This window comes from Mobula birostris, chromosome 20 (assembly GCF_030028105.1).
Source record: "Mobula birostris isolate sMobBir1 chromosome 20, sMobBir1.hap1, whole genome shotgun sequence".
Taxonomy (NCBI): domain Eukaryota; kingdom Metazoa; phylum Chordata; class Chondrichthyes; order Myliobatiformes; family Myliobatidae; genus Mobula; species Mobula birostris.
In genome coordinates this window covers 29,839,676-29,863,362 of record NC_092389.1, presented here as the reverse complement: position 1 = coordinate 29,863,362, position 23,687 = coordinate 29,839,676, and the positions used below count along the sequence as shown (strand labels likewise).

Below are 23,687 nucleotides of genomic sequence, written 5' to 3'. Positions count from 1 at the left end.
GCTGGAGTGAAGAGGAACTAAGAAAGAAAACCAAGAGAAAAAAAAAGTATTGTTTTTGGGCATGTGAGGAAGAGTCAGCATATCCACACTAGTTGTCTACTCAATGCACAAAACACACAACTCACAAAGACCTGGCTGTGCTTACCTCAGCTGGCGAAAGTCCTGTCACATAGTTTCCACCCAGGCCTTCTCGGCGGAAATACACCCCACTGTAGTCAATAGATAATGGACAATCCACTCCGGGACCATCTGGACAGTGGAATACATACACATATCTAGAGAAGGGGCAAGGTAGAAAATAGCTCTTGGAACAAGTCTTAATCTCACAAATAATAAATTCCAGCAATGGTGGTTGCTATGGGAGATCTGACCGTCAACTCTTGCTGGGAAGTGAAGTCAAGGTGAAAACAGGATGAGTCTTCATTATTGCACATTCCCAATGACACAATTTGATTACCTATACTGAGACATGTCATTCATGGCCCAATAATTACTTCCTGGTAGCACAGGCTTTATTCCACTTCTTATTAAAGCAACTTTTCTCTGTGCTTCATGGTTATATCAAGATTCACGGCGGGATAATCTCTGCCAAACACTGTACAGTCAGTGTCGTACAGCATGGAAACAGCCCCTTCAGCTCAACATGGACACGGTGACCAAGTTGCCTACTTGAGTAAGTCTCATTTGCTTGAACTTGGCCCACATTTCTAAACCTTTTCTCTCCAAGTACACAAACAACTCCAATCTTGCAATTTGTTTTGTAAACAAAAAGCTTGATTTTTTTTTTTGTTTTTTGCAGATTCTGTGTGGCTTATGATGCAATCCCCCAGTTCTCTATTTTGTCATATCGCTGCCTCTTTGGCTCACCTTTTTCTAGGTTCAACAGGAAGTTTCGTTCCCTCCAAGGTGCCTTCAGGTCCACTACCAATCCCGACCATCCCTGCTACTTTGCCTGACCATGCTCCAGCCGCATTGATCAGCAATGCACATTTCACTGGCTGGCACTCCGCACTGTTTGGCATCTGTACCTGTCACAGATCAGAAGTGACAAAGGTCAACAAATTGAGGCAATTTATCACTTACGCCCAATAGGTCATAAGCCTGAAACCTTTACTGTTTCTCTTGTTGAATGGTGCCTGACCTGTTGAATATTTCCAGCAATTCATGTCTTCATTTTTAGATTCTCATCATCTGCAATTTTTTTTGCTGTTCAAACTATCAATTATTAACAACACAATCCCAGGAAAACACATGTTATCCAATGCACACAAAGCACTACCACGTTCCATCTCAACTGCAAACTCCTGAAAGAATCAAGGGCTGAAAAATAGTTTTCATAAAATTGACCAGAGTTCTAAAACAACAGAAAATGCTGGAAATATCCAGGTGGTCAGGTTTGATGAAAGGTCTTCAATCTGAAATGTTCACCATTTCTCTTTTCAAAAATGTGACCTGACCTGCTGAGCACTTCTGGCATTTTCGTTTTTATTTTAGATATTCAGTTACCAGAGATCCTCTCGCAGCAGATATCTTGGGACAAATCCTCATCCTCCTTTTGGGGATAATTTATGGATTATGTAGTTATAAGAAATATAAAAATACTTGGAGAGAAAAAAAATGTACGAATATAGGAAAAGGTAAATAGCTGATGGAAAGAGTAGTTGATAATTCCATCAACTGAACCCATCCCATCTACAAGGCAAAGTTGACAGGTATCTTAAAATCTAGGACTATATGAAAAGATCAGGAGATGTGGGAAGAGTAGGTCAGGGTGACTCATCTAGATCAGCTAGCTTTACTTAGGATCATAGAAAAGTTACCATACAGGATGAGACTTGTCTGTCCATTGTGTCCATACCCAATGAAAGATCCAGTCTAATCCCAGCACCAGGCCAACAATCCTGCAGGTCACTGACCTTCAAGCACACATCTATGTCTTAACTGTCACAAGTGTTTTTGTTGCTACTAAGCTGTCAGGCAGCAAGCTCCATACCCCACCAATCTTTTGCTCATCGCCCGTTTTATGACCTCTGCTAATTATAAAGTAATTGTATTTTCAGCAGTATTTGTGATAGCAAAATGTCTCGCCAATGTTGCAACAACTGCGATACTTGTGGGAACTGTATGCTTAAATCTCAAAGATGGAACACGAATCCTCTTATTAAGAAAGCCTACGAGCTCTATTTTGAGCTCCTCACATTTGTTGCGCAACATGTGCAGTCATCTTAGAGCTTAGTTTAGAGGTAGTCAGAAGCCAATGCCGTTCACTGCCCCGATGATACAGCGAGAGCAGAAGGATCATATAACAGACTGCTATTTCTGTCTGACCAGTGTCTCTGGTTTCCCTGCTAAACAGGAAATCCATGGAATATCCCAATCTCCCTTCAGTCATGAGACCTGTGCCACATGACGAGTATTCCAGTACTGAGACATTGAGTCTAGAGGAGCACAATGCAGATGCCATGATGCACGAGTCAGGAATGGAAAACAATACTGATACAGATTTTATCCTTTATGTTGAGTGAGCCTCATCTGATAACTCAATCTGAGTTAAATAATCTGGTCAGGGACTTGGGTTTGTCAAAGGCAAAAGCAGAATTACTGGGTTCAAGACTGCAAGGATCGAATCTGTTGCTACGAGGAACAACAATTTCCATGAAGGATTTTGATATTGGAGACAGACGTTTCCCCAGAATAAATGATGCCACGATTAAGGAAGACATTTTGGTGGTCCACAAATCAAGCAGGTCATCAATGACAGGCAATTTGAAGAAGCTCTAGTCGACCAAAGAAAATTGCACGGATACCATTCAAGGATGTTGAAAATTTTCTTGGCAACTACAGAGCACCAAACTACATGCAGCTGGTTGTTGACATGCTTCAAACATACAAAACCATGAAGTGCAACATGTCACTCAAGATTCATTTTCTGCATTCCCATTTAGACTTCATCCCTTCAAATCTTGGCACTGTCAGTGACGAGCACGGTGAAAGTTTTCACCAGGACATTGCGGCCATGGAAAACTGTAGCAGAGCAATTGGTATATCAATGCTGGCTGATTATTGTAGGATACTTAAGCAAAGAGCCTCAGATACTGAATACAAATGAAAATCATCAAAATATTTTTAGCTCAGTTGAACTTTTGCAAAGCGTCAGCACCGTTATGCAATTAAATGCATTATACTCAATAAAAGTTAGTTTGTTGTTTCTCCAAATTCCTATGTAATTCAAGTAGTCTGAAGTTATATTTGCATTCAGCCTATCATAACAACAAATTTCTGAGGAAGCAACACTTCGAAAAAAAGTTGCTGTCTAGTGTTATCTGGCAACACATACACACAAAATGCAGGAGGAATTGAGCAAGTTAGGCAGCATCTATGGAGGGGAATAAACAATGAAGGCTCAGGCTGAAATATTGACTGTTTATTCCCCTTCACAGATGCTACCTGACTAGCTGAGTTCCTCCAGCATTTTGTGTGTTGCTTCAGGATTTCCAGCATCTGCAGAATCTCTTGCATTTAACAGTTACCTGGTAACCAGCTTGACTTAGTTTCCATGAGGGCAAGTGATTAGTGATAAACTGACTTGATTATACTCTGACATGGGGCTGAAGTTAAGTGCTGTAATATCATAAAACACTAGTTATATTTAGAGAATTGCATTTGGTTCTGTGCATCACACACAAAATGCTAGAATGTTTCGGCCTGAAACGTCAACTGTACTCTTTGCCATAGATGCTGCCTGGTCTGCTGAGTTCCTCCAGCATTTTGTAGTGTGTTGCTCGGATTTCCAGCATCTGCAGATTTTCTTGTTTGTGGCTCTGTACATATTGATTTTGGAGGTGAAAGAATTTAGATTCAGAGTACCAACATCATGAAGGATAAACTGCAATAGGATGAATGAGGAAATTTTTTTTTATTCCTACACAACAGCAGATTAACATGCTCACTGTGATGTTAGAAGGGAATTGAAATAGTAAACAAAAAAATTCCCTTTGGTGGGAACAATCAAAACAAGCGGGCTAAACCTCAAAATTGGAGCCATGTCTTTCAGGGTGTGGTTGGAAAGCATTTCTTAACACAAAAGTAGCAGAAATCTAAAGTATATGCTTCTTTTGAAGAACTCAAAAGAAAGCAAAGACAAATTTCACATTAGTATCAATGAATGGTTATTGACCTTTTATGTCAATTTTGTTTTTCTCCATAGACACTACCAGACCTGCCGAGTGTTCCCAACATACCATGTATTCATTATTGATCTACCCTTCTTGGCCATAAAGGATAGTCAAGCCAAAACAGGGATGTTGTGTTACAGATTAGTCAAGATCTAACTGAAAGGTAGAACAGCTTCAAAGAACTGAACAAGTTTCTGTTTCTATTTTTAAAAAGTGCTTTTAGGATAGAATGGAAGTGTGAACAGTGAAAAGACCAAGTACAAAAATACTTCTCGTACAATGACGTGGTGAATTCTTTTCAATGAGATGGTGCTGCCGTCATCTGCCTCCATGTCTCTGGTGGAATGTTGAAAACCTATCACAATATTGAAAATTTTTAAAGCATAATGTTAATTGGTCAGTTCATTTAGCATCATCTCATCAAAAAAACAAAGCCTCCACCACCTTCCAACAATAGCAGAAAATTGAACCACTATTTCAATGGCAAAACACCAAACATGGATAATGAGCTCTGAACTTCTCCCTGCATCATGATTAAAGTAAAACTGGTTTGTCTACAATCTCTTATTCTGTGGAGCTGGTGTTAGCATAAATGGCGGATTAGTTTTTTAGTAGTATTAAAATATAGTTACCAACATTGAAGTAGAGATTACGTATCAACATTTACCTCAGTGCTGGTTAGGAAGCAAGAACATCAGTAACGCTTACTAACATCAAGGTCCCAGATTGCATCATAACAAACACAGCTAGAATGTGCCCCTTTCCTGTGAAACCAAGTAGATAGGCCCCGTTCACATCAACGACAGCCTTCATATCCCATTTCAACCATAAATGTTTTGATTTTACCATAATGTATATTCAGATTTCAACCTCTAATAGGTGGAAAATGTTGGAAAAAGTCTTTATTTCCCCTAAGAACTGTCAGAAAAACATTTATCACATTGTTAATTTCATTCCAACTAACGAAATTATAGAAAATTCGTAACACAGGCCATTCATTCAGCCATCTCAACTGTGTTGATCAAAACACGCTTTGCAGCTCATCCCACCTCCAACTACAGGTTCATGGATCAGGGTTCAGGGTTCTTCACAAACACATCCAAATACTGTAAATCCAATAGAATTTCTGCCTCTGACAGCAGTGCATTCCACACCTCCACCCTCTCCTCCACAAAATAATTTTGTTCTCTCTCCAAATCTTTTACCCCATGGTTTTTGACCAATGGAGGAAATAGGAAAAAGTTATTTCCCTCAAAGAACTCATTCCCATTTGCTCCATCTAGGAGGCTCTCAATTTTATGAGACTTGGCTTTAATCCCTCCTTAACCTCTTTAGCCCCATAATAAAACCCTAGCTTAATATCTAAATCTAACTTAAATAAAAATCAATCCTGGCAATAAACTTAAACCTCCTTCACCTCTTTTCCACAGGATTGTACAAGGTGCTCAAATTGAGATCAAACGAGTACAGAGTTCAAGAGTAACTCCTTGCTCTTACATTTTATACCTTGACTGATAAAGGAAAGCATTCCCCATTTCATTTGAACAACTTCTGACCTCTTCCACCCCCTTTGAGGGTTTTGAGACATACAGTCTGAAGTCCATCTCCTGCTCCTGACCTTTCCACATTATTGTAAAGACATTCTTTTTCACAAATGCCATTTGCTGATTCTGCTGGCAAGTAAAGATTTTACTTCCTGAATACTTTTGGGTATCTTACTGATTTTGGGCTGCTGATCATGAAAATTGCCATGAAATTTCTCTATTATGCACCATTTTTGTTGAAATAGTCTATATTTGTTACTTCAATTCATAAAATCAAATCAGAATAACTGATGCCAAGATTAAGGCAGGCATTTTTGTTGGCCCACAAATCAAACAGGTCATCAATGACAGGCAATTTGAAGAACCTCCAGTCAACCAGAGAAAATTGCATTGAAGCCATTCAACGATGCTTTTGAAATTTTTCTTGGCAACTACAGAGCATCAAACTACATGCAGCTGGTTGACAACATGCTTCAAGCATACAAAACCATGAAATGCAACATGTCACTAAAGATTCATTTTCTGCATTACCATTTAGACTTCTTCCCTGCAAATATTAGCACTGTCAGTAATAAGCATGGTGAAAGGTTTTACCAGGACATTGCAGTCATGGAGAAACAGCGTCAGTGTAACTGAAATCCATCAATGCTGGCTAATTATTGTTGGACACTTGAGCAAGAAACCTCAGACACCAAGTACAAATGAAAATTATCAACAGAACATTTTTAGCTCAGTTGAACTATTGCAAAGCTTCGGTACCATTATGTAATTAAATACATTATATTCAAAAGTTAGTTGATAGTTTCTGCAAATTCCTACATGATACAAGTAGTCTGAAATTATATCTGTGTTTTGCTTCCAGCAGTCTATCATAACCACAATACAATTTCTCTGGAAGGAACACTTTTGGAAAAAAAATTGTCATCCAGTGTTTGCTAAGTATCAGCACTTTTAGTTCACAGCATTTTAAAACTTTCCATTTTAACTGTGCAAAATTTTACTGAACTCACACTCTTCAATGCATGCAGACAAGTCCTTCCACAAGCACCTTTTGTTCCCCCAAGTACCTTTTGTAAAATCAAGACTATTTCATAAAAAAGCCTCTAATTTTGGATAATGCCTTGGATGTTCCTGTTCACTTCTTTTTAAACAAAATAGTGCAACTTGTGGTTATGTAATATCCCCCTGCTGCACATATTTTGTCAATAGTTAGATATAAGACAATGATTTGAATGGACAATTTGTCTTTGAAAGGCAAAAGAGTCTATAATTTGCCTGACAGAAGTCATTGGTAAGTTAGCAATTATATGTTGGTATGAGGTCATTTATAATAAATTGCATCTGGGTCTTAAGATGCATAAACTTCATATCCAGTGTGACATCAGTGATGCAACTATCTGCTATTGACAGCTTTTAAGGTCAATTTCTTTTGAAAAAATGAATAGGTAACAAAAGAATATTGGAATTAGGTGTTGAGTGGGCCAGTAAATTTCTCAAACCTACTCTAGGATTCAAGATCGTGGCTCATCTATTACCTTAACACCATTTCCCTTGACATGCATAACCAAAATAATAGGCATTGTTCGCAGCTCAATGCCTATGTGCAGGATTGTGTACAATACAATAAATCATGGGACTACACAAGGAAAAGAGCATCATGGGTTGGTTAGGGTGTCAGAAAAGGAGGGTGAAGATCTATAGCATATCAGGCAAAGTTCTGCAGAAATTCTCAAGTATTTAGTTGGCAAGATCCAAAGCAGTTTAATAAAAACTTGACAACACAATGTTACTTTCCATTGTATAAGCAAACACGTTTTACCTTAAGTTTTGGAATTTTGTAAACTAAAGCATAACAGAATTTTCTGTACAGAATGGATGAATTCAAGTGAAAAATAAGCTTCCCCCCCCCCCCCCCACAACACCTAGGCTAAGAAATAGGGTCAAGCCTCTCCACACTGGGTTTATAGTTTGCTGAAAAAGTTATGATTATAATCAAATATGTTTCACCTTTAGAGAAAAAAATGGAGCTGCAATACAGAATGTAATGTGCCTCAGGTGTGGGCAAAGCACTTGGTAATTTTACTTCAGATTGTAGCACGTTCTGAAACTCTACTATCATTTTGTTTATTCAATGTTCAAGGATTGCTTTTCTTCTGTTTTCCTACTGAGCAGCTTTCTGATAACTGTGTGGCACCATTTCTAAATCTGCTATTTTCTGCACTAATTTTGTACCCTGTTATTGTGCTGCCACATTTTAACTTAAGAATTCACATTCACTGCCAAAAACCACACCCAATGGTTTGCAGTTGCCAATGTGATATTAGCAAAACATGGACAATTTACTTAACTTCTCTGACCCCTGAAGCTAGTTGTATGTGAAACTTAACAATAGAGGTAATAGCAGATCCAGAATTAACCAGGTTATAGTTACAAACTAGGTCATACGATCACAAGATTTTTGATCAATTCCAAATTTATGCTGACAGCCTATCTCAGCTGGAATAGCAGCTAAGGTGCTAAAATAAACCTAAATATTCATCGGAGGCTGGAAACTAATCTTTCTAGATACTAGCTAACTAGCAAAAACAACTATTATTCATGGCTGGTTTTTCAAATATAAAAAAGCCAAGGTCTTTGGGGCAATTGTTCCACCGAAGGACACCCATCGCCTAGGTCTTCTTGTTGCTGCTATCAGGCAGGAAATACAGAAATAGGAAGGCACACACTTCAAGGTTCAACAACTTCTTCCCCACTGCCATCAGGTTCTTGAACTGATATGAAAAAACCCAAATACTACCTCAGACTATACTCAATTTATGCTAACGTTGTGTTTATTTTGTCATGCAAATTGTATATAATCTGTTACTATATGTAATTTTAGGTTTGCCAATTCTGTACCGAGCTACAGCTGCTGCAAACAGCTATTTTTCATGGCATTTATACACTGGATACGTCTGTCCTGACAATAAATTTAGTCTGAGCAAAGAGCATGGATAGAAGCCCTTTGGCCCAACAAGTTCATGCTGACCATGGTGATCACCCAGCTAGTCCTATTTCCTGCATTTGGCCCATATCCCTCCACATCCTGCCACTGTATGCACCTATTCAAGTGCTTTTTAAATGATACTGTTGTATCTCAATCACTTCCTCTAGCGTCTCACTACCTGCTGCATGAAAAAATTGCAATTAGGTCCCTTTTCTCTCTCATCCTAAATAAACAACTCCTCAATTTGGACTCCCCTACCTTGGGGAAAAGACTTATCCACCTTATCAACGGCTCTTAATTTCTAAACATACTGTAGCTACAAGGTCATCCCTCACTCTCTTACGCCCCAAAGAATAATGATCTAGCCTGGCCGACCTCTCCTTTTGACTCAGAATCTCCAGTCTGGCATTATCCTTGTAAATCCTTTCTGCATTTTTTCCAGTGGAACAACCCACTGCCTAACATGATGGCAATTGACAGCAAAAGCGAGCTGAATAAATGTGAAGAATTAATATTAAATAGTTGGCATGAGGGAGGGAGAAGGAAATGGAGTATTTGCCACATTTCTTTTCATTGAACCTCTTGGAACCATCGCTGGCTGAACTTACAGAACTCAGACAATGCCCGAGTGAAATCATGCTGTGGAACTGCTGAGCGAGAAGTGGATGTTTCCTCTGGTGGGGGAGTCCAGGACCAGAGAACACAACCTCAAAGTAGGACGCCCCTTTAGAACAGAGATGAGGATGAATATCTTCAGCCAGAGGGTGGTGAATCTGTAGAATTCATTGCCACAGACAGCTATGGAGGCCAAGTCATTGGCTATATTTAAACAACACACATCAAAGTTGCTGGTGAACGCAGCAGGCCAGGCAGTATCTCTAGGAAGAGGTACAGTCGACGTTTCAGGCCAAGACCTTCATCAGGACTAACTGAAGGAAGAGTGACTAAGAGATTTGAAAGTTGGAGGGGGAGGGGGAGATCCAAAATGATAGGAGAAGACAGGAGGGGGAGGGATAGAGCCAAGAGCTGGACAGGTAATTGGCAAAAGGGATACGAGAGGATCATGGGACAGGAGGTCCGGGAAGAAAGACAAGGCGGGGGGGGGGGGACCCAGAGGATGGGCAAGGGGTATATTCAGAGGGACAGAGGGAGAAAAAGGAGAGTGAGAGAAAGAATGTGTGTATAAAAATAAATAACAGATGGGGTACGAGGGGGAGGTGGGGCATTAGCGGAAGTTAGAGAAGTCAATGTTCATGCCATCAGGTTGGAGGCTACCCAGACGGAATACAAGGTGTTGTTCCTCCAACCTGAGTGTGGCTTCATCTTTACAATAGAGGAGGCCGTGGATAGACATGTCAGAATGGGAATGGGATGTGGAATTAAAATGTGTGGTCACTGGGAGATCCTGCTTTCTCTGGCGGACAGAGCAGAGCGGTCTCCCAGTCTGCGTCGGGTCTCGCCAATATATAGAAGCCCACATCAGGAGGACCGGACGCAGTATATCACCCCAGCCGACTAACAGGTGAGGTGTCGCCTCACCTGGAAGGACTGTTTGGGGCCCTGAATGGTGGTAAGGGAGGAAGTGTAAGGGCATGTGTAGCACTTGTTCCGCTTACACGGATAAGTGCCAGGAGGGAGATCAGTGGGGAGGGATGGTGGGGACGAATGGACAAGGGAGTCACGTAGGGAGTGATCCCTGCGGAAAGCGGGGGGGGGGGGGGGGAGGGAAAGATGTGCTTAGTGGTGGGATCCCGTTGGTGGCGGAAGTTACGAAGAATAATATGTTGGACCCGGAGGCTGGTGGGGTGGTAGGTGAGGACCAGGGGAACCCTATTCCGTGGGGTGGCGGGAGGATGGAGTGAGAGCAGATGTACGTGAAATGGGGGAGATGCGTTTAAGAGCAGAGTTGATAGTGGAGGAAGGGAAGCCCCTTTCTTTAAAAAAAGGAAGACATCTCCCTCGTCCTAGAATGAAAAGCCTCATCCTGAGAGCAGATGCAGCGGAGACGGAGGAATTGCGAGAAGGGGATGGCGTTTTTGCAAGAGACAGGGTGAGAAGAGGAATAGTCCAGATAGCTGTGAGAGTCAGTAGGCTTATAGTAGACATCAGTGGATAAGCTGTCTCCAGAGACAGAGACAGAAAGATCTGGAAAGGGGAGGGAGGTGTCGGAAATGGACCAGGTAAACTTGAGGGCAGGGTGAAAGTTGGAGGCAAAGTTAATAAAGTCAACGAGTTCTGCATGCGTGCAGGAAGCAGCGCCAATGCAGTCGTCGATGTAGCGAAGGAAAAGTGGGGGACAGATACCAGAATAGGCACGGAACATAGATTGTTCCACAAAGCCAACAAAAAGGCAGGCATAGCTAGGACCCATACGGGTGCCCATAGCTACACCTTTAGTTTGGAGGAAGTGGGAGGAGCCAAAGGAGAAATTATTAAGAGTAAGGTCTAATTCCGCTAGACGGAGCAGAGTGGTGGTACAGGGGAACTGATTAGGTCTGGAATCCAAAAAGAAGCGTGGAGCTTTGAGACCTTCCTGATGGGGGATGGAAGTATATAGGGACTGGACATCCATGGTGAAAATAAAGCGGTGGGGGCCAGGGAACTTAAAATCATCGAAAAGTTTAAGAGCGTGAGAAGTGTCACGAACATAGGTAGGAAGGGATTGAACAAGGGGGGATAAAACCGTGTTGAGGTATGCAGAAACGAGTTCGGTAGGACAGGAGCAAGCTGAGACAATAGGTCGGCCAGGACAGGCAGGTTTGTGGATCTTGGGTAGGAGACAGAAACGGGAAGTGCGAGGTGTGGGAACTATAAGGTTGGTAGCAGTGGATGGGAGATCCCCTGAGCGGATAAAATCGGTGATGGTGTGGGAGACAATGGCCTGGTGCTCCTTAGTGGGGTCACGATTGAGGGGTAAATAAGAGGAGGTATCCGCGAGTTGTCGCTGTGCCTCGGCAAGGTAGAGGTCAGTACGCCAGACTACAACAGCACCCCCCTTATCGGCGGGTTTAATAATAAGGTTAGGATTAGTGCGGAGGGAGTGGAGAGCAGAGCATTCCGAAGCAGTGAGGTTGGAATGGGGACAAGGTGCGGTGAAGTCGAGACGGTTGATGTCCCGTCGGCAATTAGCGATAAAGAGATCCAGAGCAGGCAGAAGACCAGAGCGGGGTGTCCATGAAGAAGAGGAGGGTTGAAGACGGGAGAAGGGGTCATCGGTGGGGGTGGAAGAGTCCTTGCCGAAGAAGTAGGCTCGGAGACGGAGACTGCGGAAGAAGAGTTCCGCATCGTGGCGAACACGGAACTCGCTGAGGTGTGGGCGAAGGGGGAAAAAGGTGAGGCCCCTACTGAGGATAGAGCGCTCTGCCTCCGACAGTTGAAGGTCGGAGGGGATGGTAAAGACCCGGCACAGATGAGAGCTGGGATCAGAGGGGGGAGGGGGGAGGCTGGGGGTGTCAATGGAGAGGGGAGGGTTGGGGTGAGAGGAAGATGGAGCCTCTGTGTACCCAGGAGCTGACGATGTTTAAAGCAGAGTTTGACAGGTTCTTGATTAGTAAGGGCATCAAAGGTTACAGGGAGAGGGCAGGAGAATGCGGTTGAGAGAGAAAATAAATCAGCTAAGGTCAAATGGCAGAACAGACTCGATGAGCCAAATGGCCTACATCTTATGGAAACAGCATCCATCTTTCAAATATTTTCTTCACAATAAGATGCACAGAACAAAACAGTATTTATACACCACATTGTGAGTGGCAAAAAGAATGGAACCAAGTATTCTTAGATTTACTTCTCATATTGCTGTGGGCTTTGTGATGGCAACTCAATTGGATGGATTATATTTGTGTCTCAGACATTAACAGTGACTCATTGGCTGTACTCCCATTTCAGCAACAACTGGGTGTAAAAGAAGGTACCGTATGAATTAAATTCTCTCTTTCAGACAATGGCACATAAAAGTGACCAAGATTATCAGCTTAATCTGTAAAATGAGCTCCTACAAACAACTTCCAACTGTCAAGGAGCTGCAAAACCCAATTGATTAGAGGCCAACTGCTTGAAAGGCTTGACAAGCCAGGTGGAAGGAGTATGTTTTCCCTGACCAAGGAACACAGTTGGAGAATAAGGGTCAAGATATTTAGGACTAAGATTAGCAGAAATGTCTTCATACAAAGGGTGATGTACTCTCTAGCCAAAAAAGCTGAGGAGGCTCAGTTGTTGAGTTCACTCAAAACAAAATAAAACAGCACTGAATATTTCTGCACATTAACATAATCAAGGGTCAATGGGACACTGCTGGATAATGGTGTTAAGATAGAAAAGTGAGACACGAAAGGCATAGCAGGTTTGATGGCCCAAATGACCTACTCCTGCGGCTACTTGCGTTTTTAAATATACACATGTCCTTACCCACCACCTCTCCATGACACTGATGAACGCCCATTGAGATGGCCTTCCTACGGAATGCATTCAGTAGTAGCCAGGGATCGAACCAGCCTTCATTCTCCAAACCTACGCCACAGATCATAAAATGAACAACTTGTAGGCAAATTCAGAAAAGTTTGCATTTTCATTTTACTGGAGTTTTACTTCCACCTAGATCCTTTTAGGGTAACATTTGCTATCCCAATGCCAGTCATTCCATAGACAGCAGAATTTCAGTTTTGGTCCAGGTACAATTACAAAGCACAAATTGAAAACTAATGATCTTAAATGCCCATCAGATGCACTTAAAACCAATGATTGAATCAAATTACTTGGAAGTGGGAAGTAAGCACATGCGTCTTTTTTCTTTAATCACTGATGCTTTTGGTTGACGAGTATGCACAACAAAATTCCTCTTCTGCTTTTGGAATCATGTAGTGCAACCTTTTTCAGCCTTAAAATCTATATTCCCAATAGTTCATCAATATATCAAATTGGTAATAATGGATTTTTATCTGCCAAAGTTGTTGACATACATGGGTTTTCAATTGCACAATGCTTTGATTTTTAAATTTTCAATCTTACCTAAAACGTTTCATGGCCTACTTCATCATAACTAAACTTAAATTACCTTTACACTGGGACTCATGCCTTCAGCTCTGGAATTTCAGCCTTTCTTTCTTCCTTTAGGCATTTCATAAAGCCAAATAGTTGATAAACTTTTGACCATATTCCATGTGTGCATAATGGTTTTCTTAACACTTAACTAAATAAGCTCAGGTCGTTTACCAAGGTTAATCCATAAAAAGATATCTGTTGTTGTGATATTCACCAAGTTCTCTCTGCGTTGTTTTTTGGTCTCTTTTGTAACTGCAATTAAATACAATCCCACAAACTGGAACTTCAGAAACAAAACATTATCTCACAATCTAATTCTTGGTTAAGGGGAAAATGGGGAAAATACACCACTCTACATAGATGCTGGAAATCTAAAATAAAGAGTAAATGTCAGAAAACCTAGAAGGACAAGCACCATTTATGGAAAGAGAAACAGTCAACAGTTTGGGTCTGTGACTTTTTGTTAGAACTGGGAAAGGGGGAGATACAAGTCGGACGTCAGTATCAAGAGATGTTCAACTCTTTTTCACTTACAAACTCACGACCAGGAACACTTACTACATTACATTAATATTGGGAGCATGAAATGGAATTTGGACAATAGACAATAGGTGCAGGAGTAGGCCATTCGGCCCTTCGAGCCAGCACCGCCATTCACTGTGATCATGGCTGATCATCCACAATCAGTATCCAGTTCCTGCCTTATCGCCATAACCATGGATTTTCATGAACGGTGCTATCATGAGATTGTGGAGATCTCTTTAATTGCAATTTGTTAAGATCAGCCATTTTATAGTAAGTAGTGCAATTTTATGGTGAGTATTAAAATTCAACAGAGAATGTTAGATGCAAATCCCTCCAATCTGCTAATCATAGATTTTAAATTTCAGATAGACCTATCCTCATTCTTGGTAATCAGGAGACCACGGTATAACATTTCTACTATTTCAAAACAGATGTCATTGAGAAATTCAACAGTTTGGCTGCTCCAATGAATGGAAAAACAGCTTTCAGTTTTCTTCTTCAGAGCTTGGGTGATGCAGTGTGCTGGGGTTGAATAGTATTACATGCTGGATTTAGTTGTTCTACACTTGACCAGCATTTAGTAGTTTTAACAACAGCCCGCTAAAATGCAATGATATTTCACACATTCTTCAAAATAGTCAGTTTTTAAATAATTATAATTTTTATTATCAGTTACTTTCCAAGATGGACTCACCATATGAAGCCAAAGCAATGCCATCTGTGTTGATCCATGGGAACTTCCTCTGTAACTGCTGAGGTGTTAAGAGAGTGACTGCTGCTCCCTGACTCCTGAGAACCAAACATTACATAAATTCCACCTTCATATCGCTCTTTACATTTCACTTTGACATTATTGTAGATTCACCCCACAACGCAATGCCGCTATGTCTACATAAAGGGTCTGAAGTAACTGCTTCTGAAGATCAACTTCTCAGTTTCTTACCACTAATGACAAGTGAAAGAAACCCAATCCTCCACTGATCCACAATGCTATAAATCAAGCATCATTGATCTGTTACACTGAGAACTGGCAGCTCCCAAGCTGCATCATTGTAAAAATGCTTCCCTTCGTCACAGTCCCACTCCAGGGGTTCCCAACCTGGCATCCAAGGACCCCTTGGTTAATGGCAAGACTCCATGGCATAAAAAAGGTTGGGAACCCTTGAGCTAGACAGTAGAGAGCAAATAGATCATTCTTTGGAAGCCAAGCTAGTAAATGAGTATTCCGATCCCCATCTAATCAACAAGACAAACTCAGTAAGAATTTTCTTAAAGAAATTCTGCAGATGCTAGATATCTTGAGCAACACACAAAATTCTGGAGGAACTCAGCAAGTCACTGGAAGGTGGAGAAATTGACGTTCATGTTAAACAGATGGAATATGAAGTATTGCTCCTCCAACGCAAGTGTGGCTTCATCATGGCAGCAGAGGAAGCTAACGACTGACAAGTCAGAATGAGAATGGGAAGTGAAACTGAAATGGGTGGCCACAAGGAAATCAAACCTTTTGTAATGCTAATAATTTTCTAGTATATACTGTACACCTGTTACAATAGGATTGGGCTCTAAGCTGAAGATACCAGAAATACTCACCAAAGCAGGCAGTGTCTATAGAGAGAAGAACAGAAAGAATATTTCAGGTCAATGACCTTTAATTAGAACACTGCCAAAACTCAGTTCTAGTCATAGTCATACTTTATTGATCCCGAGGGAAATTGGTTTTCGTTACAGTTGCACTATTAATAATTAAATAGTGATAAAACCATAAATAATTAAATAGTAATATGTAAATTATGCCAGGAAATAAGTCCAGGACCAGCCTATTGGCTCAGGGTGTCTGACTCTCCAAGGGAGGAGTTGTAAAGTTTGATGGCCACAGGCAGGAATGACTTCCTATGATGCTCAGTGCTGCATCTCAGTGGAATGAGTCTCTGGCTGAATGTACTCCTGTGCCCAACCAGTACATTATGTAGTGGATGGGAGACATTGTCCAAGATGGCATGCAACTTGGACAGCATCCTCTTTTCAGACACCGCCGTCAAAGAGTCCAGTTCTATCCCCACAACATCACTGGCCTTATGAATGAGTTTGTTGATTCTGTTGGTGTCTGCTACCCTCAGCCTGCTGCCCCAGCACACAACAGCAAACATGATAGCACTGGCCACCACAGACTCGTAGAACATCCTCAGCATCGTCCGACAGCTGTTAAAGGACCTCAGTCTCCTCAGGAAGTAGAGACGGCTCTGACCCTTCTTGTAGACAGCCTCAGTGTTCTTTGACCAGTCCAGTTTATTGTCAATTTGTATCCCCAGGTATTTTTAATCCTCCACCATGTCCACACTGACCCCCTGGATGGAAACAGGGGTCACCGGTGCCTTAGCTCTCCTCAGGTCTACCACCAGCTCCTTAGTCTTTTTCACATTAAGCTGCAGATAATTCTGCTCACACCATGTGACAAAGTTTCCTACCGTAGCCCTGTACTCAGCCTCATCTCCCTTGCTGATGCATGCAACTATGGCAGAGTGATCCGAAAACTTCTGAAGATGACAAGACTCTGTGCAGTAGTTGAAGTCCGAGGTGTAATTGGTGAAGAGAAAGGGAGACAAGACAGTCCCCTGCAATCTAATGCAAATCAACCTAAAATGTCAATCCTGTTTTGCTCACTAAAAATCCTGCCTGATTTGAGAGTAAAATATGGAAGTTTTAGTTTTAAATTTCAGTTTTATGGTATCAGTGGTCTTTTTTTTAAGTTCTAGGATTGGATTTAGCTGTATTCCTAAGATTTAGTAGGGTACTAATTCTATGAGCTTGACAAAAATATGCATTTGAAAAAAAAAGGCACCCCCACTGCAAAATGAGTCTGCATTTTATAAAGACAACCAAAAAAACTGGAAGAAAAAAAGTCATTAAAAGTAACAGATAATCCCTGTTCATCAACTCTTCACTAATTCCTTGTATGGTAGGGCTTTATTATTAAAGTATCTCACCTCTGAATATTGTAATTTTCTGCCAAGATATCGCTCTGCTCCTTCCCAGCTAAAAAGAGATATCCTGATGGATTAAAGTGAATATCCACAGGGTCCTCATTCACTACGTTCAAGTGTTCCTGTTGGGCAAACATACAATGAGCTTCACCTCATCATTAGTCTTTCTTTAGATTACTCTACCAAGGACACTATTCATTTACCACACATTGTTCCTAATTATAGAAGACCAATGTCCCATCCAATGGTTCAGAGGCTACAAATTTAATAATTATTTAAATACATTACTATGTTGCGTACGATTTCTCAAATATTCCACTAGGCCAATCAAGAAAGATTAGTTCTGGAGACTTTGATACTATGGTCAGCAACACTGAAAACAAAAAAAAGACTAAATGGTGTGTTTATTGTTTTATCCTTCCCCACAAAAACTCAGAAAATTTTACTCCACATCTCAAATTTCTGGGAAGTGATTTGTGAATTCTGCAAGGGCAAATTTCCATTACCCAAACAGCCCTAATGGCGGGGGGGGGGGTTGTCTATATAGAGAATTTTACACCATTTCATTGGGAGCATATGGAAGCCCACTTAAAATAGCAAAAGAGTGGAACAAGTACACACCCAGCCAAGATCCTCCTGTCCCACCTACAGCAAAATTTTCAGGTTCAACATTAGCCTCGTCAGCCACAAGACAAGAGCAAAACCAATACATACTTGACCCTGAGATACTGCTTAACAGGACTGTCCGTGTGGTTTCTTCCAAACGCTAGGTTTCTTTCCATATTCAAAAAAAATTAAATGGTGACTTGTAAACTGGCCTTAAGAATGACCTTTTGGATAAACTGTGCTAGCAAATGGAGCTTGCATGTTGGTGTAGACTCAAGAGAGTTCAAGGGCTTGTTTCTGTGCTGTATCTCTCTCTATGACTCATGACGAAATGTAGTTCAAAAGAATGCTGTCCTGTCTATTGAATAATACGTTAAACTGAGGTTAAAAAAATTCATGATACCATTTCATTATAACGGGGGAACCTTCCTCTGGTAATCCTGGCTATTAGCTATCCCACAATCAACATCATTACCTCGTCAATATTTATGGGAGCTGTGTGGGCCTTATTCTGCGCCATGTTTCCGACATTACGACAGTGACTGCAACATGCACCTGAGGTGATCATTTTATTTTTCTTTCAGATTGAGGACATAGTAGCTTTGTTCTCTAAGCTTTGCTAGTGGGATGTGTGTGCAGGGGAGGAGAAAGGTCAAATTTGCCAAGGGTTCCTTTGTCCTGGGAGAAGAATCAGACTCAACCGTGCTTTCCCACCACTCACTGGCTTGTTCTTATGAAGAATAATGTTTCAGATAAAGTGAAAAACTACTAAAGCTGGATTTTCATTTAAAACTTCTAATCTTACATAAAGATTCCAACCCAGGCTCAATTAGGAAAACCAAAAATACTAGGCAACAGCTAGCATGATGAGATAAGAGCCGTGCATTCCATCAGTACCTGGATATTGCGAAGAAAACGAGCAGACTCAATTGACAGATGGATATTTTCTGGCAGAGAGAACTGTTGGCGAATCCCTCCCACTGACAAGACTGTGGAGGATCTGGAATACTACATGGAGAGAAAGGAGGAATTCAGTAAAATGCTACTGGACATGTTCATCCTTATAAACTGCTGTGCTTTTCAGATTGGCAACATCGTCACCCCTACCTCTGATCTGTGCTGAAGCAGAGTCAAAGCAGTAACTTACAAAAGGGAATTGGATATTTGGTTGGAAAGGAAACAATGGAAAGGCTATGGATAAAAAGCAAGTAAGTAGGATTAATGGAATAACACTTTCAAGGAGCACAATGAACTGAATAGCCTCTAACACCGTACCAATAGCCACTCTAAATATCATTAGCACTAGTAATGGAAAACATTTTAATTCAAAACAGAACCCCAGGCAGTTTAGGAGCTATTAAGACAAAGGATTAGTCCAAGAGTTTGGTTTTTAAAGATGCTTGTTAAAACTTAAAATATGTGGAGGGACAAAGGGGCTTTAGTAAAGAATTTAATTCATGATGCAAGCATGACTTCGAACATCAATTTAAAACAGTTATTTGACCAATGTTAGACTCTAAACAGTCAATCTGACTATCAAATATTGCTTGATGTGAAGTTGCTAGTTATATTAAAGATACTAGAGTAATACATGCTATTGCTGAAGATTTTTATGCTAACATTAAGATCTGTTTTATTATCGCAATGCACAAGGAAGTGTTTGTCTCAGTAAATGAATAATTTCTCTGATAGATGTCCACTCACAGTTGGGTCTCTCTCTACTACCACCACACGAACTCCTTCCCGGACTGCCTCTTTTTTCTTCAACCAGTATGCAGTAGACCAACCTACTACCCCTCCTCCAATGATGACGACATCAGCCCACTCAGGAGGTAAGCCAGAGGTCTGGTGCAAGGGGCTCCAATCACTACCAGGGAGTGCTTCCTTGACTTTGTGTTTGAATTTGGCAAATTCATTTTCTAGATCTGGAAAAGAAATGAGATATTTTAAACACAAGAGATTCTATAGATGACAGTTCTCAGCCTGAAAAAAATTCAACTGTTTATTCTCCTCTATAGATGCTGCTTGACTTGCTGAATTTCTCCAGCATTTTGTGTGCTGCTCAGTAAAGGAGTTTTGCATACCTTCACAGTGGTACATCATTAGACAGTAACACAAATCTTCAATCATCACCCCATACACGTGCACAATCCAACAGTAAAATATAATCAGGCTTCAAAATAGATTATGCTCCTAGGAAGCCCAAAAGTCCCACTGCTAAATGAAAATCATAAAACTGCAGATACTGTAAATCTGAAATAAAATTTGGGCCTAGCAGCATCCGTGGAAAAAGTTGTACTGCTTATTAATACCCTGTTTAGAAATGGCTTAATATAGATCAGGAATCAAACTAACATTTCTGGTGTGCATGTGCTAACAACCACAGTTGCCAACTGAGTGGCTAGTTGGAGCTGTTTACTTGTTGAACATTGGTAAGATACCAAATTTTGAGTGGGACAATTAATTTTGAAAGTAGTTGATAACTGTCTTGGAGAGTTCACACCAAAAGAAAAAAAAAATTAAGGCAGGGAGCACTGTATTCAATTTGACACCAAACTAGCTTTAGGACCTACTTGGCCAACCAGGTCAAAGACAGAATTTACGAAGAGTCTCTATGACTACAAGATTTTAGAATGCATTCCAAAGTTTGAATTTTGGCAGTGGAAGAAATAACAGTCATAGGAACAACATAAATTGAGAATATGGAGAACTGACAGCAGTCCAAAGTCAATAGGCAGTCCCATATAGACTATTTTACATGTTTTTCTTAACACAGATATCCAATCTGCTAAAACAACTCTATTTCAAGAAGACCTAACACAGTAATTTTGCACTCAATACAGAACTCAGGAGCTTAGGAGACAATGGCACCCAATTGCAACTCCTTTGCTTGCATCCTTGGAAACAGCTCTATTTCTATCTTTAATATCTCTATTTTTCCCTTTCAGGGCTCTTTTGAAAACCCTGAACTGGAGTTACATACTGACTTCGGTTCTTTGTGGGAATGGGACCTGCTCTCGGGGTCTCAGAGCTGGCCGTTATTCAATATACCGAGGGCATGGCCTAGATTATTAGCTCATCTTCGGAGCTTCGGGATTTCGTGGCTCTGGAGGTGGGCAGGCTTGAGGTCGGTGCCGCTGCAGGGAATCGGTGTGTTGTGGGAGACAGAAGATATCTGGGTGTGTGCTCAAAGACCCAAGTTCTTTGGGCACAGAGCTTGGAAAAAGTGATGCAACAGACTTTTAACATCATAAACCAGTGAGCTGTTTGTTATGTCTCCCCTCTCGCTGTGAAACACAGACACCTCTTTTTTCCTTATTAGGGAGAAAGAGAGAGCCTGTGGTATGTCGAATACTGGGTGAATGAGTAGTCTTTGGGGTACTGCAAGTCTGTGTCTTTATTGATGCTTTGCTGCATGCTTGAGTGCTCAGTGGGGGGCGCCGATGCTTTTTTTTGCTGGTGGGGGGGGGGGTGTCATTGCCTTGCTGCTGCATGTGCGTGGGAGGGGGGAGCTTTGAGGTTCTAACATTTAACTGTCATTCATTCTTTGGGGTACTCCCGTTTTCGTGGACGGTTGCTGTGACGACAAACCAAATTATCAGACGATTGATGCTAATGAGAGAGAGAGATAAGGGAGACAATGGAGAAACGTTCAAAATGTTAATGAGAGAGGAGAGAGAGATAACGAAAAGAGACACACATCAGAATACTGACAGACCAGTTGCATAGAACCTGAACCGTTTGAAGTTTGATGGACAGGCGATACCCCAGCAGGGGGATAAAAAGAACAGGTTCGCTAAGGCACGACAGACACCACGAGATCACGAGATAACGAGACCCTGGAAGGGCAGTGTGCCCCCCACAAGCTGGTGGGAGTTTGGAGGTCTGGTTCGAGGGAACCGACCATAGACTAACAGGGTGAAAAGGTACGATCGGTGGGAACCTGGTGTGTGCGTCCACCCTTGCCTGGGTACTGGGTTCACCGCGGAAGAACAGTCATATCCGGAACGGAGGGGTCACAGTCGGTGACCACAGCGGGATAGAAGACATAAAAGGGTCCACCCGAAAGCCAACTGCGAAGAACATCAAAGGTCTGCTTGAATCAAAATTTGCATTTCTCTCTCTCTCCCCCCCCCCCAACAGCAAAACAGCGATTACTGCAAACTGTACTAAGCTGAACTGAACTCTGCGTCACTTGAGACTGACCATTTTACCCCTAGACTGCGATAGAGCTTGGTTGATTCCTATTACCCTAGTTCTGTGTACATGTGTGTTTTATCATTGCTAACCTGTTGCATTAATACCCGTACGATTAGAGCACTGTGTTACTTATTTCTTTAATAAAACTTTATTAGCTTCCAGTAATCCAGACTCCAACTAGTGGTCCATTTCTGCTGGTTTGGCAACCCAGTGACGGGGTACATAACATTGCGAAGAAAAAAATTTCATTATCTGTATTGTATACATTTCTCTGACATTAAATGTACCTTTGAAACTAATGCTAACTGCAAAGGTATTCCTCCCAGTAAGGATCTATGATCCACACGGGCAGAGTTTGAAGAAGAGCCTATAAAGGTTTGCTTCAAAAAGTAGCTGCTCACATGACAACTGGGATGCACAATTTTCAATGTCAAATTTTACTGACCCAAGCTGATTTAGTCAGCGTCACCTGACTGACACAAGGAACTGGAATTTTGCTGTCAGCAGGGAGCACAGTCAGCTCGCCATTAACCACTGAAATTTATAATAAAAAAAATTTTAAGACTATAAAACATAGAAGCAGAATTAGGCCATCTGGCCCATCGAGTCTGCTCCACCATTCAATCATGACTGATCCTTTATTTTTAAATCTCCCCCTCAATCCCAGTTACCAGCCTTCTCCCCATGACCTTTGATGCCATGTCCAATCAAGAACCTACCAATCTCTGCCTTAAATACACTCAACGACCTGGCCTCCGCAGCTGCATGTGGCAACAAATTCCACAAATTCACCACCCTTTGGCTAAAGAAATTTTTCCGCATCTCTGCTTTGAAAGGGCGCCCCTCTATCCTGAGGCCGTGTCCTCTTGTCCTAGACTCTCCCACCATGGGAAACATCCTGTCCACATCTACTCTGTCTAGGCCTTTCAACATTTGAAAGGGTTCAATGAGATCCCCCCTCATCCTTTTCAATTCCAGCAAGTACAGACCCAGAGCCATCAAACGTTCCTCATATGGTAACTCTTTCATTCCTGGAATCATCCTTGTGAACCTCCTCTGGTCCCTCTCCAGTGTCAGCACATCTTTTCTAAGATGAGAAGCCCAAAACTGTTCACAATACTCAAGGTGAGGCCTCACCAGTGCCTTATAAAGCCTCAGCATCACATCTTTGCTCTTGTACTCTAGACCTCTTGAAATGAATGCTAACATGGCATTTGCCTTCCTCACCACCGATTCAACCTGCAAGTTAACCTTCAGGGTGTTCTGCACAAGGACTCCCAAGTCCCTCTGCATCTCAGATTCCTGGATTTTCTTCCCGTTTAGAAAATAATCTGCAAATTTATTTCTACTACCAAAGTGCATGACCATGCATTTTCCAACAAGTCCTTCTGCAGCCTACCCGATTCCACAACACTACCTTCCCCTTCATCATCTTTGTATCATCTGCAATGAGTTGGGTCAAAACCCTGTACCAATTAAACTTATTGTTATCAGTGAGTCACGGAATAGAAGGGGCACCATGTGAAGGTTGCATTAGGGTGGCAATGGACTGCAAAGATAAAAATTATACTTCATGCAACACCACAGACAGAGGAAAAGCCAGTGAGATAGTGGGTCGCCTTGAAAGGCA

The 23,687-nt window shown here is 41.5% G+C and overlaps 1 protein-coding gene across 3 annotated transcripts in view; it reads right to left on the bottom strand.

Moving 5' to 3' along the window:
- Positions 1 to 23,687, bottom strand: part of foxred1 (FAD-dependent oxidoreductase domain containing 1) — a 42,087-nt gene that overhangs the window by 11,961 nt on the left and 6,439 nt on the right. Inside the window, exons 2-10 of one of the 3 annotated variants that reach the window (XM_072238416.1) lie at positions 19,562 to 19,782; positions 18,755 to 18,865; positions 17,255 to 17,373; positions 15,861 to 15,875; positions 14,962 to 15,056; positions 13,110 to 13,211; positions 4,454 to 4,530; positions 868 to 1,028; positions 146 to 275 (exon numbers count right to left, since the gene is read on the bottom strand). In XM_072238416.1, the coding sequence (XP_072094517.1) occupies positions 146 to 275; positions 868 to 1,028; positions 4,454 to 4,530; positions 13,110 to 13,211; positions 14,962 to 15,056; positions 15,861 to 15,875; positions 17,255 to 17,373; positions 18,755 to 18,865; positions 19,562 to 19,782 (1,031 nt within the window). The remainder of the gene's footprint in view (positions 1 to 145; positions 276 to 867; positions 1,029 to 4,453; positions 4,531 to 13,109; positions 13,212 to 14,961; positions 15,057 to 15,860; positions 15,876 to 17,254; positions 17,374 to 18,754; positions 18,866 to 19,561; positions 19,783 to 23,687) is intronic. The other 2 variants (XM_072238417.1, XM_072238418.1) reach the window with 2 other exon arrangements.